This window comes from Chionomys nivalis, chromosome 18, assembly GCF_950005125.1.
Source record: "Chionomys nivalis chromosome 18, mChiNiv1.1, whole genome shotgun sequence".
Taxonomy (NCBI): domain Eukaryota; kingdom Metazoa; phylum Chordata; class Mammalia; order Rodentia; family Cricetidae; genus Chionomys; species Chionomys nivalis.
In genome coordinates this window covers 22548440-22565160 of record NC_080103.1, presented here as the reverse complement: position 1 = coordinate 22565160, position 16721 = coordinate 22548440, and the positions used below count along the sequence as shown (strand labels likewise).

At 47.4% G+C, this 16721-nt stretch overlaps 1 protein-coding gene across 4 annotated transcripts in view; it reads right to left on the bottom strand.

The window, feature by feature from the left end:
• The window catches only part of Sort1 (sortilin 1), an 82443-nt gene that overhangs the window by 8682 nt on the left and 57040 nt on the right, over window positions 1-16721 (bottom strand). For all 4 annotated transcript variants that reach the window (XM_057793087.1, XM_057793088.1, XM_057793090.1 and 1 more), the window contains exons 10-16: window positions 16050-16205; window positions 14483-14589; window positions 8114-8216; window positions 7224-7392; window positions 6283-6473; window positions 4091-4280; window positions 726-842 (exon numbers count right to left, since the gene is read on the bottom strand). In XM_057793087.1, coding sequence (XP_057649070.1) covers window positions 726-842; window positions 4091-4280; window positions 6283-6473; window positions 7224-7392; window positions 8114-8216; window positions 14483-14589; window positions 16050-16205 — 1033 coding nt within the window. The remainder of the gene's footprint in view (window positions 1-725; window positions 843-4090; window positions 4281-6282; window positions 6474-7223; window positions 7393-8113; window positions 8217-14482; window positions 14590-16049; window positions 16206-16721) is intronic.

Genomic DNA, 16721 nt, shown 5'->3' with positions numbered 1-16721 from the left:
AGGAGCCGTGTGATGCAGACTGGTGGTGAACTTAGGCCGACCCTCCCGCCCCGGTAGCCTGAGTGCTGGGGTTCCACACAAGCACTGCCCGTCAACTTTCATCCTGTTCTTTATCCCACAAGTATCGCTAAACCCTGTCCTTAGGACTGAGGACTTAAAACGTGTTCTCAGGTTTCTATAAGCTTGGCTACCTCCTCGTGAAGTCCTGTTTGGCAAATGCATTGTTTTGTTTTGGCTGAAATTCTATGAGACAGGCAGAACAGGCATGGGTCCAGGGCTGGGGGTGGGGAGGGCACTGCCTGTGGGGTATTTTGTGTCGTTTCTGTGCCATGCTGGCCGGCGGCACATTGTCTGTCCTTTTCCACTGCACCCAGAACTCAGATCCCGAGAGAACTTATTAACAAGAAGCACAAGAATGGGAGAGGGGTGTCCATCAGCCGAGAGGGCTTCTGGGCCCCCTTCAAGCTGCATCTTCTCCTGTGGGGGCCACTGGAATATGAAATTAAAATGGAAAACGCAAGTTCCTCAGCTGCGCTGGGGTCAAGAGCCCCAGGAGGCCGATGGCTGCCATCTGGACAGGGCAGATGACACTATTTTATTATCACAGTAGGTCTACTAGATGGTGCTTTCATGAATGTTCTGGAATACTGCTCATTCAGAACTACATGGATATAAGCTGCTCTGGCCAGAGCAATGAGGACCCTGCCAGGGAGGGGCCATCTTACCCATTTGTCGTCAGGTGCTCCTCTTTGCCATACAGACAGAATTCTAACTCGTGCCCCTTCAGTTCAGGCTGCTCGACACACTCTGAGGCATTTTCTGGACGGAAGTAGCCAAAGTCACTGCAAGAATCAACAAGGACGCTTTTGAGGTTGTCTGCAAGCCAGCACATTGCCACTAGTCAAGAGGGGGGTTGACATTCCTGTCAAGGACGCTCCAATTGAGGTGTGGACAGTTGCTAAGGTGGTGGTATCTTTGCTCCTGAGTGTGGACCTTCACTGCCTCCCCAGAGGACTGTGTGAAAGACTTGGTCCCCAGCGGGGTGCTACCGAGAGGTGGCAGAGTCTTTCTAGGGGCTTAGTGGAGAGGCTGCAGGTACCGGGGCCCGGCTTCTTCCTCTTTTGTCACATTTTGGTCACAGGGACCAATCTGCTCTGCCTGAATGTTTCTATCCTGGAGCCTCAGGCCCAGGACAGTGGGGCCTGACCAGGGCTTTCCTTGGACACAGTTTTCCCCTTACTCTGGGCATTTACCAAAGTCACGGAAAGAAACCAGTCCCTTAGGAAAAGCCACAGAGAAGGCTTACTGATGAGGAAAGATGGACTTGGCCCCGCAAACTTGCGAACAGACAAGATCTCTGGGGTAGGGGACCTACAAAAGCCCAGGCTTGGGGAAGGGCCAGACTGCTGCTTACAGTAGGGCAGGGTCCCTAACAACAAAGGGGCCTCAGCGGCATAAGCAACAGATCCAGATTCAGACAATTCTTGCCTTCACCTCCACATGTCACTCATTAACTGCTGCTCTTGGGAATACATGTTCTTATATTTTCTCTGTCCCTCTTAGCTTCTTAGATAGCCCTAGGCTCAAATATGAACGCTCCTTCCTGCCCTCCACCTCTCTGTGTACGTGTGCATGCACTTGGCATGTATATATACATGTATATATGTCCACACCCATGCATATGGGTATGAGGACCAGAAGTCAACGTCAGGTGTCCTCTATATTTCCCCCTTATTTTTTGAGTCAGGGTCTCAAATGAATGTGGATCTCACCAACTGACTGAGGAACTCTGGATTTGCCTGTCTCTCCCCCATGTCACAGACGTGTGTCACAGGTCTTGCTCTTGTGCGCATGCTGAGGGTCAAAATTCAGTCTCACCTGTCCAGGAAGCTCTCAAGCCACTGATCCATCTCCCCAGCTTTCCCCTCCATTCTGTCCATCTCCCCAGCATCCCCCTCCATTCCGTCCATCTCCTTGTAGTACCTCTCGTCCACCCTCCTTTCTCCATGGCTGATCCTTTACATAGCATCCATGGTTTTGGTCCTGCTTTTCCCATCCACCCTTGCATCACAGAGAATATGAAAAAGGAAGTCAATCTCTCCACCACTTACTAGGGCCTTCTCAGCCTACATATGGTTCCCTAGAAATCATTTCCTTATCTCTCTCCCCCTCTCCCATTTCCCTTCCCTAAAGCTCTCTCTTGGGACTAAACTCAGTGCTTGACGAGTGCTCCAACCCTGAGCTATATACCCAGTCTCTAGCCATATTTCTTGTAGGAATTCTTTTAATTACTTTATTTTGCTCATTTAGATCATTAAACACCCCCGACACACACACACACACAGACACAGTGTTTGTGACTTAACCCAGACCCTCACCGCACATGTGCCAGACAAACATTTTACTGCTAAACTAAACTACATCTCTAACCCCTCGTTTATTTTATTTCATGCATTTTAGCTTTAATGCCCCCTGCAAGCTTGAAATCTGTCTAAGTCCCCACAAGGCTTACTGGTCGTCAAACTCAGTGTCTTCTCCCGGTCCCCGTCCCTCAGCAGTTCCACATCTGTGTACAGCAGCACTTTTCTCCCCCCCACCTGAGAGGGAAGTTTAGCTCAGCCGCCCTCCACCTGGACTCTGACTCAATCCTTCCTTTCTTTTCCTTTTGAAATCGTAGCCCTAGCAGGTCTGGGACTCCCTGTGTAGATCAGGCCAGCCTGGTGCTCTCGGGCTCAAGTGTCTCCCTCTGTATCATGACCTCCCTGACTGCTCATAGCTTTCCTGGGGTGGCGAAGCTCACGGCAGTGCACTGGCTTCTAAGCTCCACTCCCTTCCTTCCTGGATGCACAGAGACAAATGCCACCACTCATCGGCACTTAGCTCGATGGCACCCCCTCCACAAGGCCTTCTGCGATTCTGCTTCATTCCGCCACAGGGGAATCTCCTCCTCTCTTCACCTACCAGCTACTGTGTGTGTGAGTCCGCGGGAGACGGAGCTTCAAGGTGGTGCTGTCCGTCTTAGACAGTAAAGGCCAAGGGGATTTCCCAGGCCAGATCCTCCCCAGGACCAAGCACTCTGCAGGACCACAGCACTCTGGGGAACAGTGGCAGCTCAAGGGAGGGGTCAGGGTAGGAAGCCCTGTGTAAGTCAGAGGTGAGCGGAGCGAAGAGTGCTTCCTGTGGGATGGAGACAGGAGGAGCAACACGGGCCGGACCTGCATCTCCTTCAGATCTGCATTTTGCTGTCACTGTAGCTCAAGGAATCAAGGCTACATCCTCTTTCTTTGTCCACGTGCTCTGGGACCCGCTTTTACTTCCCGTCAGCATCTGTCACAAGCAGTTCCTATTTGCCCCAACTCATTTGAGTGACACTGGCCTCTTTCACATCAACACCAGAGCAAGGAAGTACTCTTCATCCCTAGTGGTTCTGAACTCTAGGGAGTCCATCATGGTGGCCTCTAAACCTCAGTGAGACCTAGGGACCATGAACAGATTGACGTCACCTCTAGTGTCAGGATCAGTCTTGCCGGTGATCCAGAACCTAACACCTTCCGGCAGGCTGTTTGCAAAGCCCAATCTCCTCCCTGTCCCAAACCACTTTTCCTGTTCGGCTCATAATTCTATATACTGCCCCCCACCCCCGTGCCCAAACCCTTCCTTTTTAAAACTTAATTTTTTTGAGACAGGGTTATTATTGAACTCACTATATAGCTGAGGGAGACCTTGAGCTTTCGATCCTCCTGCCTCTACCTCCTAGATGCTGGGATTATTAGCATGACTCAACACAATTTATCTGATGCTGGGAATTGAACTCAGGGTTTCATGCATGCAGGCAAACACTATACCAACTGAGTCACCTGCCAAGACCATTTTCCTTCTCATATAATTTCTGTCCTTCCCACTGTGTCCAGTGACTGACTAGCATGATAAAGTAACTCGTCTAAATGTTAGCAATGTTCGGTTCCCTTTCTTAGTGCTTCCCTTTTGTGGACAACAGGCAGGAGGCATCCAGTCTGGGGGAAAGGAAAGTAGTGTTCCACCTCCCCACACATGGGACAGGGGTGACAGAGGAATCGGGGAGTGCTGTTACCAGAGAAAGTCTTCCAAGGAACAGGGACAGAAGGAGGGCTGCTTGGCCGCCACATAGTCTCGCCCATTCTGACAGACAGATGACTTTCGTAGCCGGAGGAACTGTTCTTTATAGCCCAAAATGCAGCCATCTTTGTAATCTCCAGGGTCTGTGGAGTGTGCCAGCCATGTGGTATAGTCATCCTCTTCACCTAAAGGGCAGACAGAACATTCAGAAAGTCAGCGCAACACACAGCCCACCTATAAAAGAGAGAGGCAGCTGCCAGGAAGGAGGTGGAGACAGGTGCGGATAGCTGATTCAAAGTGACTTTAGAGCCTCCTACAGCTGTACCTCCTCGTGACAGAAGACAACTAGAGAGAAGACTAGCAGATGGTGAACCATCTTGCCTTCTGTTGGGATTAGAGGCAACCTCTGTTTTAAAGTGAGGCTGTATAGGGAGCACTAGGGTCTCCCCAAACCAAGAGGCTGCTGTCTGCAGTGATGGCCTGGGCACTCCATCCTGGGAGTTGTCGGAGACAAGCAGTCATGTTTCTCATCCTGGGGCTCTTTGTTTAGTATAAGACACTAATGAGGCAAGAGCCCGGCCTGATGTGACCACACATAGTTGGTTTCAAGCAGAAGGGAAAACAGCCTCTGCCCAGCTTTTTTCTAGAGGCCACTGACTCTGACACCAGATGTTGACATCTGTTTCTGCTTTAGCATTCCACATCATCTACTCCTAGGAAAATTGATGTGGGATGTCCTTTTGTATATGTGTTGCTTTTATTGATTAATGAATAAAGCCGTTTTGGTCAATGGCTTAGCAGAGTAAAGCTAGGCAGAAAATCTGAGCAGAGATGGAGAAAGAGTAGGTGGAGTTGAGGGAGACACCATGCAGCCACCGAAGGAGAAAGATGCCAGAACATTACTGGAAGGCCACAGCCTTGTGGCGATACATAGATTAATAGAAATGGGTTAATTTAAGATGTAAGAGCTAACTAGAAATATGCCTGAGCCGTTGGCCAAACAGTGCTATAATTTGAAGTTTATAAATTATAATTTATAACAGTGTAATTATTTGGGTCTGGGTAGTTGGGAAACAAAAGTGTGGTCTCTGTTTACAGAAAATCCTCACAGCTTGGAACCTAAAGGGTGGTGCCTGGGTTTTACCTTTGGGGCTAGAAGCCAGCCTGCTAGGGAGCAGGTACCTAACAAATATCTCAACGATCTTAATCTTGAGAGCTCATAGAGAACTCCCTGCTGAGGGACAGACTCGCAAGGCAGCTCCTTCCAGCCTCTTCACTGCAGTCTGAAGACAAGGGCTCAGATTTCAAAACCACACTGAATGTCTTATAGAAGGGTGAGGCCAGGCTGACAGCCCTGTGTCACAGGAGCTGAAGGGTTAACTGAACACTTGTCTCTAAAATGAGTCAGCCTTTAAGCTCTTGACCCTTGATTATACGACACCAACATGGAAATGGGGCTTTCCTTTAGCCTACATTTTCTCCCTGTGACGCTGTGGGGCACCACGCGCGGACACTTTCTTCCTGACGCCCTTGGTACCTGCCCAGTGTTCACTCTAGAGCCTCAGCTAGGGCCCGCATTCAAACTAAACCCTCAGCAAGACTCCCTCCCTTCAGTGTTCTGAGTGGCAGGACCAAGGAGCGGTCCTTGCGAACACTTCCCTTCAAAGCCGGCTTTCCACAGTCCCACTGCATCTGCCTACAGAGGGGCAAACGCATACAGGTATACTATTCTTACCAGCCAGAACACTGGCTATTAAAGTACTAAAGATCCCTCTTCAGTGCAAAGCTACACTGTCCTATACGGCAGCCCTCGCCCATGCGGCTGGGATGAACTGAGACATGCTAGGGTGTGTTGACTTAGAAGGGAGGAAAGTAAACTATCCCAGCAATCTTTCACACACTCACATGCTGAAATGATGTTCTGGACATTTATAGACAGTTCTATCACCTATTTTATAAGGCAGATAACAGAGTAACTCAAATAACACAGGCGCCCCTTGTATTCCTTTGCACAGTGCTAGCCCCAGGATGCTCTGCTATTCCACTGCTGGACTGCCCACACAGAACATCTCCCATCGCCTTCCGTGTGCATTTGACTGTCCTGGTTGAAATAGATTCCTCTGAATGTGTTCTTTGGGAAAAGGAGTTTACAAATCGCAACTGGGAAACCCTGAAGGAGATACTCACAATTCCGCTCAAGGATGTCTTTGAAGTCGACCGTGTAGGAGACCCACTGGCGGGTGATGAAGGACTCTGTGAACCCCCAAATACTGATGTTCATGGACCGGGCTCCAGGCTCCGAGGCCAGGCCGGTGAAGTAGATGGGCTCCTGTGTGAATGCATAGCTCTGCCAGCACTGGCCCTCATCTGTGGAGAACCTGCAGCCGGAGCCAGAGAAGGGTCATGACAGAGGACCAGCGTGGACTGGGAGATCAGGGACACATCTAGCTGTTGGTTCCCGGTCGGAGGAAACCCTTGTCTGACAATACCGCTAGTTGGCAGGGTCTGAGAAGGGATTCATTCATAGAACACATGGGAGAAAATACCTCTTTCCAAGGAAGAGAAAGGAGTAACCGAGGGAAGAACGAGTTTCTAAAGTAACAGAATCCAAATCAATGGGAATTTAGATAGACTTGAAATACCTCACATTTTTTGTATCATTTGTACTTAAGTCATTTCTAACTCAGAGTGCTTGGGAAATCTATATTGGGGGGGGGGGCAAAAGAAGATCGATTTTTGTCATTTAGTTGTGGTATGTGAATGCCACAGAGCTTGGGTTAGAGGACCACTAGCCGGAGTGTGTAGTGGTAGGGTCTGTTCTTTCCTTCCCCTATGTGGGGGTCTAGGTATTGAAAACTCTGATCATCAAACTTGGCAGCAAACACCATTACTTGATGACCCAAGGGGGGAAAATCATTTTCAGTGATAAAATACACAGCTAGGAGGAGGAAAACGCAGTGTCACCTGATCTGGGATGCTCTGAACATTACCCCCACCCCCCGAGCCTTCACTATAGTTCTGCGGAGTCTACCAAGGTAAATCAGGGCCCATGACTCTGCAACGAGCCCAGGAGCTTCCCCATCACTGCCCTCTACACAAACACATGTGGGAGCCGAGAGCATGCATACTTAATCACATTGATAGGACGGTTGCTGTGCTCAATGGCCACGATGATGCCTCCGGAGTCCAGGATGGTGTAATAGTGGGGCCCTTCCAGCATCTTAGCCCAGGAGTAACCCCCATCATCTGAGATGTACACGTCTGGGACCATCACCGAGATGGCGTCTCCCACACTACCTGCAGAGACAGTGACCATTAGCAAACATTAAACACGAAGCAAAGAGGATTTACTGATAAGAGAACACTACCGAATGAATTTACTACTCTATTTTTCACCAGATCTGTTATACTGGAAAGAAGGCCACCTCAACTTGGGTGTTGCTACTGCCAGTGAGGAAATTCCATCCAGTCATCATGTCCTAATTACCTGCAGCAGCTATCCGTGTGACACAGCCTAGTGTTGTCTGACTGAATCTTAAGTTGAGGGACTGCCTGGGTCAGACTGGCCCAGAACCACATCTGTGATTGTCCTGACTAGTGATTGACGTGGGAGGGCGCAGCCGACCATGGGCAGCACCAATCCTTTAGCGGGTAGTTCTGGGTTGTATGAGGAAGCATAAGGAAGAAGGCTAAGCATGAGCCTGTGAGATTCAGAGCCCGGGAATAATCCCCAAACAGGCTGCTCCATGGTCCCTGCCCTGCCTTCCTTCAACGATGTTCTGTGACCTGGAAGTATAAGATGAAATAAATCCTTTCCTCCTCAAGTTGTATTTGACCAGGGTGGTTTATCAAAGCAACAGAAAGGAAACTGGAACAGAGAACAGAAGCCACTTGCAGTGACTGTTTTTGCAGTGGGGAGGGGGGGCGGGGGGGGGCGGGTAGAGGTGTCTCAAAGGCAGTGCTGTCTCCCTGTGTTTGGCAGCTTCTATCCACAATGGCGCAAGGGAGGGCTCCTTACCATGAGCAATGACAATGCCCACAGCGTTGGGCTCTGAGAGTGGAGCCATTGGGACATTCAGCTTCTGGGAGATGCTGTAAGAAGCATGAATATGAAGGCTGCACTGTGGAAAGAAACCAAAGCGCAGATTAAAACCAAAGGCATAATGTCCTTACTCATTCCACAGAGACTCCCGGTAAAAGTCTGAGTACAACTCAAACCTCAGTGTGATGATGTTTATAACAAACAAAACCTGTGGTGAAGCTCATTTCATAAAATGTGCTATCTGGTTTTTAAGAGTATATACTTAAGCATATTCTCACTTAACCAGTCTTCAGAACCTTCTCACCTTGTAAAACTGAAACCATTACTTTAAAGCAACAAGTCTCCACTTCTGTCTCCCTGCAGCCTGAGAAACCACTATTCTACTGTCTGTCTCTAGATCTGACTCTGCTAGGCTCCCACGTATAAATGACATCACACAGAGTTTCTTTCTGTAATGGGCTCATTTCACTCAGCACAGTGTCTTCGGGGTTGACCTCTATTACAGCATTTGTCGGAATTCCCTTCCTTTCTAGGCTGAATAATACTCCATTGTGTGTGAGTGGAGGTGGAGGAGTGTATACTATATTTTATTGACCCATCTAGTATTGATGGAGTTTCTTCCATTTCTTTGGCTGTTGTAAATAATGTCATAAACATAGGCGGCAAGACTCTGCTCTCATTTTCTTCCCAGCTGGGCACTGAATCAAAAGCTTTACACATAGTATTAGGTAAGGGCTCTACAACTGAGATACATCCATAGTCCTTACTTTTAAATTTTTATTCTGATATTAGGTATTACTAATTTGCCTGGACTGGCTGGCAATTCTCCTGCCTCAACTTTCCTGGTGGCTGGGATGACAGACATGTGAGATTATTCCTAAGCTTAGTTCTTTTTTAAAAATATAGATATAGAGGGCTGGAGAGATGGCTCAGAGGTTAAGAGCACTGGCTGATCTTCCGGAGATCCTGAGTTCAATTCCCAGCAACCACATGGTGGCTCACAACCATCTGCAGTGGGATTTTGTGCCCTCTTGTGCCCTGCAGGCATACAAGGAGGCTGAACACTGTGTACACAATAAATAAAATTTTAAAAAAAATGCCACATGGTTCCCATAAGTATGTAAATTTTTTATGTTTTATGTATCTGTGATGGTTTGAAAGAAAATGGGCCCCAAAGGGAGTGGTACTGTGGAGGAAGTGTCATTGTAGGGGTGGGCTTTGAGGTCTCATATATGCTCAAGCCATGTCCAGTTAGACCAATTCCTGTTGCCCGTAACTCAAGATGTAGGACACTCGAACACTTCTCCAGCACCATGTCTGCCTGCTAGCCATCATGCCGCCATGATAATGGACTGAACCATCCCAATTACTTTTCCTTTATAAGCACTGCCATGACCATGGTGCCACTTCATCACAACAGAACCCTAACTAAGACATTATCCAAGAACCAATGATCTAAAAACTGTTGTAGGAGACTGTTGGCCAACTTGTTGTAAGGAGGTTGCTTGTTTGTTCCCGGCTACTCAGCCCAGAAATAATCACACCGAAACCATATTATTTGCAATACTGCTTGGCCAATCACTATAGCATATTCCTAGCAAGCTCTTACATATTAAATGAACCCATTTATATCATTTTATATTTTACCACGAGGCTTGTGGACTACCGGCAAGGTCCCAGCTGGCAGCTCGTGTCTTTCCTCTCTGGCAGCTACATGGCATCTCCCTGACTCCACCTTCTTTCTCCCAGCATTCAGTTTAGTTTTCCAGGCCTAGCTCTATTCTGCTTCTTTATTCATTAACCAATAAAAGCAATACCTATATAGAAGGGCTTCCCGCACTAGAAAACAACTTTTATACGGAATTGTTTTGAGGCTGGAGAGATGGCTTAGTGGCTAAGAGAACTGACTGTTCTTCCAGAGGACCCGGATTCAGTTCCAGCACCCACATGGCAGCTCACAGCTGTCTAACTCCAGTTCCAGGAGACCAAAACCCATAGCAAAACACTAATGCACATAAAACAAAATTGAAAAAAAAAATCCAAAAAAAGAGAATTGTTCAGCTAAGGATGAGTCCAGTCAAGGCAGTGAATGGTCTGTGTGGTAGGAACTACCAAACAAAGAAGCTGTGAGAGAAGCTGATGACGCAAACCCAGGGAAGGAGATCTGTGTGCATGGATCGGAGTGTCTATACTCCCCAAAGTGAGCTACGGACTTTACCTCTGAAATCCTGTTGGCATGGGTTGGGGGGCTGGGGCTGCAAAATTGGGAGTTTGGGTTTAGCCTGGGCTACAGAGCAAGACCCTGTCTCAAAAAACAAGCTGGGCCGGGCGGTGGTGGCGCATGCCTTTAATCCCAGCACTCGGGAGGCAGAGGCAGGCGGATCTCTGAGTTTGAGGCCAGCTTGGTCTACAAGAGCTAGTTCCAGGACAGGAACCAAAAGCTATGGAGAAACCCTGTCTCGAAAATCCAAAAAAAAGAAGAAGAAGAGGAAGAACAAGAAGAGGAAGAAGAAGAAGAAGAAGAAGAAGAAGAAGAAGAAGAAGAAGAAGAAGAAGAAGAAGAAGAAGAAGAAGAAGAAGAAGAAGAAGAAAGAAGAACAAGAAGGAAGAAGAAGAAAAAAAACCAAGCTGGGCAGTGGTGTTGCATGTCTTTAACCCCAGCATGTGGGAGGCAGAGGCAGGTAGATCTATGTGAGTTAGAGGCCAGCCTGGTCTACAGAGAAAATTCCAGGACAGTCAGAACTCCACAGAGAAGCCCGGTCTTGAAAAACAACAACAACAACAAAAAAAAAAAAACTCAAAAAACAAAAAACCCAACAACAACCACAATAACCAAAAAAAAAAAAAAAAAAAAAAAAAAAACCAAAATGGGGGGTGGGGGAGACAAAAATTCTGGCATTTTTCCAGGAAACAGTGAGAAAATCTTAGAATTATGTCTTTAAAGACTGTGAAACACCAAAGTAATCTTAAGTAAAAAACAATAAAGGAAAAGAAGGCCACACTACCTGGCTTTACAGTAGGGCTATGAAGCTACAGTCATCCAAACAGCATGATGCTGCCATAAACACTAACATACAGGCCATGGAACAGAACATCCTAGACATAAATCCATACATCTATGGTCAATGAATATTTGACAGCGGAATCAAGAACACTTGAGAAAAGGGCAACTTCAATAAATGTTGCTAGGGAAACCTTATATCCATGTGCAAAAAAAAAAGGATGTGAATTCTGATTTCATACCATCTACAAAAGTTCATGCCAAACCAGTGGTTCTCAACCTATGGGTCATTACCCCAATGGGGGTTGTATATCAGATATCTACAAATTATAGTTAGGAAGTACCAATGAAATAATTTTGAGGTTGGGGTCACAACAACATGAACTGTATTAAAGGGCTGCAGCATTAGAAAGTTGAGAAACACTGTTCTACACAGATTTGAATGTAAGACTACAAATTAAAATACTAGCAGAAAACACAGGAAAAATCTTCATGACACAGTCTAGGCAATAACTTTGGAAATGATCCTAAGGACACACACACAACAAAAAGCAAAACTGTACAAACGGAATCACATTAAACTAAAGTGCTCCTGCTATGCCCAGGAAATGCCCAAAGAGTGAAATGACCATCAACAGAACAGATGGTATCTGCAAACTACACACGGCACAAGGGGCTGGACAGCAAGAAACAAGTATCTAACTTCAAAATGGGCCATTCTTCAAAGGCAGTAAAGAGCCCAGGGTATTAGAAGAAGATTCAGCATTACTAACCACTGGGGAAATGCACACACAACCACAAGGCATCGTCACCTCCAACTCGTTAGAATGGTGACATTTGTATTAACAAAAAGGTAACAGTAACAAGTCACAGGGTAAGGGGAGCCCTTGTACTCTGTTGGGGAAACATAATTAAAGCCATCAACACACACAACAGTGTGCTGTTCCTCTCAAAATTTATACAACTGCCAGGAAGTCTACTTCTTAACATTTACCCAAAAGAGATGCAGCCAGAATCTACAGGCCACATCCACTGTGGCTCAGCTCAAGAAAGAGAGCCAGCCTACGTATTTTTAATAACAGAAAGATTTACTTTATATGCTTTCCTTTGCCTATGTTTTGCCTGCATGTATGTGTGTGTGAGGGTATCGGATCCCCTGGAGCTGGAGTTAAGACAGTTGTGAGCTGCTGTATGTGGGTGCTGGGAATTGTACCTGGGCCCTCTGGAAGAGCAGGCAGTGTCCAACCATCTGCTGAACCATCTCTAGCTCCCCCACCCCCGCCGTCTAAACTGCTGAACCATTTCTCCAGGCCCCAGACTATTGAAAGGAAAAAGAAAATGTGGTCTATGCGCGATGGGATGTTAGTTCTTCTCAACAAAGGAGATCAGATGGAAGTCAGCAGAGCTGGACTCTGCTGGCTCCCGAAAGAACCTGCTGTTTGCCACTACATGGATGAACCGGGGAAACTGCATGCTAAATAAAATAAGCCAGGCACGAAAGACAAATACCATTCAATGTTACTTGAATGTGGAATCTCATAAAACACTAAACTCATAAAAGCAGGGAGAGGTGGCTGCGAGGGATCAGGAGGCAAGGGGGAGGGGCAGTGTTGGCCAAAAGGTTCTGAGGTTTCAGTTACATTGGACAAGTAAGATCTGGGGAGCTAGTGAGCATCATATAAACTGTGTAATCTGCTGAGACTAGATCTAAATGCCCTTATCTTACACAATAAAAAGATAACTGGGTTAATGAATGTGTGCACTAATTAGCTTGAGTGTGGTCATGTATACCACAATACAATGTATACAATGTATACACACAGCAAAATGTCATACTGTACCTTATAAATATGTGCCATTTTAACTTGTCAATTATAAGTCAGTAAAGCGGAGGGGAAGAGTAAATGTCAGCAGGTAGGGGAAAGTGTGAAAGCAGTTTAACAGCTGGTGCCCTCCAAGAAGCTCAAGTGAGCCAGGTGTGATGACACCTGCTTGGAACGTCCACACTCAGGAGGTGACCTCACAGACATGGGTAACTCTGAGCTCAAGATCAGCCTGGTCCACACAGGGCCAGCCAGAGCCACATGAGAAATCCTATTAAAAACAAACAAACAAAACAAAACAAAAACTTTCTGGGCAGTGGTGGTGCACGTCTTTAATCCCAGCAATCGGGACAGAGGCAGGCGGATCTCTGTGAGTTCGAGGCCAGCCTGGTCTACAGAGCAAGTTCTGGGACAGCCTGGTCTACAGAGTGAGTTCTGGGACAGGCTCCAAAACTACACAGAGAAACCCTGTCTTGAAAAACAAAACAAAAAATTCAAAAACAAAAAACAAAAAAACAAACCCCTCCAATGGTCCCAATAGTAAAGATTATCCTTCTGTAGTTGCTAAAAGGCTAAGCCAACCACTAGTGGAAGGAAGAATGATGGTTGGTTCTCACTGGATGGACACTAAGGAAGGCTAGGATTTCCACAGACTGTAACTAATCAGGGTTTGGGGAGACAGGCCTGACTCCTGCCAGGACATGGAGAGGCCACAGAGGAGGAAGAGCAAGGGTGTGTGACCGCAAAGGTGTGTCTGTAAGGAGAGGGTGGAGAGAGCCAGGCAGGACAGAGCCTTCATTCACCAGAGCTCGGACTTTACCCAGATAGCAAAGCGGAACCAAGAGAAGGTTGGGAAGGGAGAGGCGGAGGACGGGAAAGTGTCACGGTAAGCAGAGGCCACCACTCCTGCCTTGGGTGGTGGGTGGTGAGAGGAGCAGGGGCAGGGCAAGCCCAAGGCAGAGGGACAGGAAAGGGTGAAGACGGGGGTAGACATGGTAAGCGTGGCTACAAAGGGAGCGTGTGAGGTGGGGATGGTGGAGGTGCCTTTTATCTCATGCCATGGGAGAGCACCACCAAAAACTCCAGGCTAGAGAAGCAGAGCGACCCTGTGTGGAGCAGGTCTGAAGGGAACACAGGAACAACCAGCTCTCCCAGGGGGTACTGGCCCATGCCTGTACCATGTTATGAATGACTGTTCTTCTAAGGCCTCTTCACCACCACGAAGACCCCTGGCTAACAACCAGCACATCTGTCCATTCTGTCTTTACTCAGAAATTTAACAACATATATAAATGGTTGGCATGCCATCTTTTTTTTTTTTTTTAAAGACAACTTGTAGTATCTTATCTTGGCCTCTCCATACCATTTCTAATTCACAGATTGTAAGTGAATTCATTGTTCTCGAGCTTTCCACCTTCACCTGGGACCCTGACTGGGAATGAGATTTCATGATGTCAAAGCTTAGTACTGCTCAGACTGCTGCTTTTCTGCACACACAGATGACAGCGGGCGCCAACAAACCTCATTCTTGTTCTTGGCGGTCGCGTCGCACTTGCTGTTCTCCGGCTTCCGCAGGTGCTCCCACCGTCCTCCCTGGTCAAAAGTGATCATGCTCTGAATAGAATTATCTGGACAGGGAAAGAGTGACGACGTAAGCCCGACACCCTGGAGGTCTCAGAGTCGGCCCACCATGCCAGTTACACATCTACGCTTTCACAGAGTACAGGTTCCATGTGTTCCCCTCACACCCCGCTCCCTTTCCTTCCCCCTCCCCACTCTGCTTTGACTCTGGAGTCTCCCGAGCTCTTAGCACCTTCCACAGGCTCAGCTCAGCACTGGTGAACAGCAGGCCTGAGGAAGCTGTGCCACTTATAGGACATCCCCGCTAACTCCAGATACCATCCGGAGTGCACACTCCCGAGAAACCCAAAAGCATTCCTTTATGCTGCAGTTTGGACCTTAAATTCCTCCCTCTTCTCTACTGCCCAGGTTCCCAGAGCGTGGCTGCCAGAGTGACAGAAGGCCAATGAGAGGAAGTGAGGTCACTGGCTGTGTCCTCGCAGGGGCATCAGGATTTAGCTTCCTTCTCTTCCTGTGTCTGAGGTGACTACATAGGATGCATATGTTAGAGACAGTGAACATGTGAACTACATAGAATGCGTACGTTAGAGGCAGTGAACATGTGAACTACATAGAATGCGTACGTTAGAGACAGTGAACATGTGAACTGCATGGAATGTGTATGTTAGAGATAGTGAACATGTGAACTACATGGAATGTGTATGTTAATCACATGGATTATGTGCTATGGAAATCTGGACATCTAAGGTAGATTGGAAATCTGTGTGAGGCAGGGAGAAGGTGTGAATTTAAAATGGGCTAATGCAGGCAATTCTCACTCAGAAAGTAACACCGGAGCCGACTTGAAGAAGTGCTCTACCTGGCAGACCTCTGAGGAAATGGAACGGCCAGGCAGATCTGTGATGAGTTAATGTGTGGCTGGCACATCTGAGGACTGACGGGGGGGGGGGGGGGTAGCTGAGTGCCAGACAGCAAATGAGAGAGAAAAGAACTGGATGTGCAGTCAGGGAGGGGACGCGGAGTCAGTGTCGCCCGGGACCTCGGAGGGCACTGAAGGTGTCTACAGAAGAGAAACAGCCCTTTCCGCCACCAAAATACAGACACAGAAAAAAGCTTTAAGGGTCTTTGTCCTTGGAAGTAATGTGTTTCCTCGCATAGAGCCTTGGTAAAGGGGAGCCCTATGGCAGAACCCTTGGAGAACTTTGGCTGGCCTAGCACTATGCTCTCTACATGAAAAACAGATACAATGTTAGCTCGGGCTCATTCCTCTAGGCCTAACCCTCCAAATACAGAAGACCCGTAATGTACACTTCCCTCTGCGCACCCCTCCTCCTTCCTCCTTCTGCTGCTCTGCAATGCTCTACTTTCTCCACACAGTGAGGCCACAACACACAAGGCGGGCTTGTTGGCAGGACAAGCACATCACTGGGGAAGGACCAGCAGGTTCCCGAGGACCTCAAACCCTGACCAGTTCCGCTGAAGGAGCCAGAACTAGGCCGAGCCTCACCTTCGGAGAGCATGCTCGTTATGTAGACTCCACGGAGGGAAGTCACGTTGGTGAAGTCAGTCTCTCCACCTGTGGTGGTGTAGAGATGTCGGTCTAGAGACTTAGAGTAGACGATGCCGCGGTCATCAGAGGTAAAGATCGTGCCAAATCCGGTATCTGATGTGAGAAAGCAAACGAAAACACTGAGTCTTGAACCAGAGAAAAAACAAAACAATAATCTTGTCATGCATGACTGGTCCAGCACATTTGTTGATCACAGCTTCACACGCAAAGTCTTCACGTTTGTCTTTAACCTGGCAGTCAGCTTAGATGCTGGAACCCAGGAGACACTGTTTGCTGTGTGACGTAATCAGAAAAGCTCTTCCCAGGTATATTTTGCTGGTACATGCATTGTATTTAGGTTCATATTTCACACATTTCTAAATCTTTGTACTTTAGAATGCTTCTCAAACTCTTTTGTGAAGAATTTTTAAAAAAATTCGAATATATCACAAACTGATAGTTTTATATAAAAAATTATCACTAGAAAAGTGAAATTGGAACGAGACAAAACGTCAGCCCTAACTTTCTATCATTATGTTCAAAAGACATAACGATGCTTAATCAAATGGCCGTGAGTTTCTTGGTTGGGCAAAGCGGCACATACTTGGAATCCCAGCCTCCCGAGTTAAG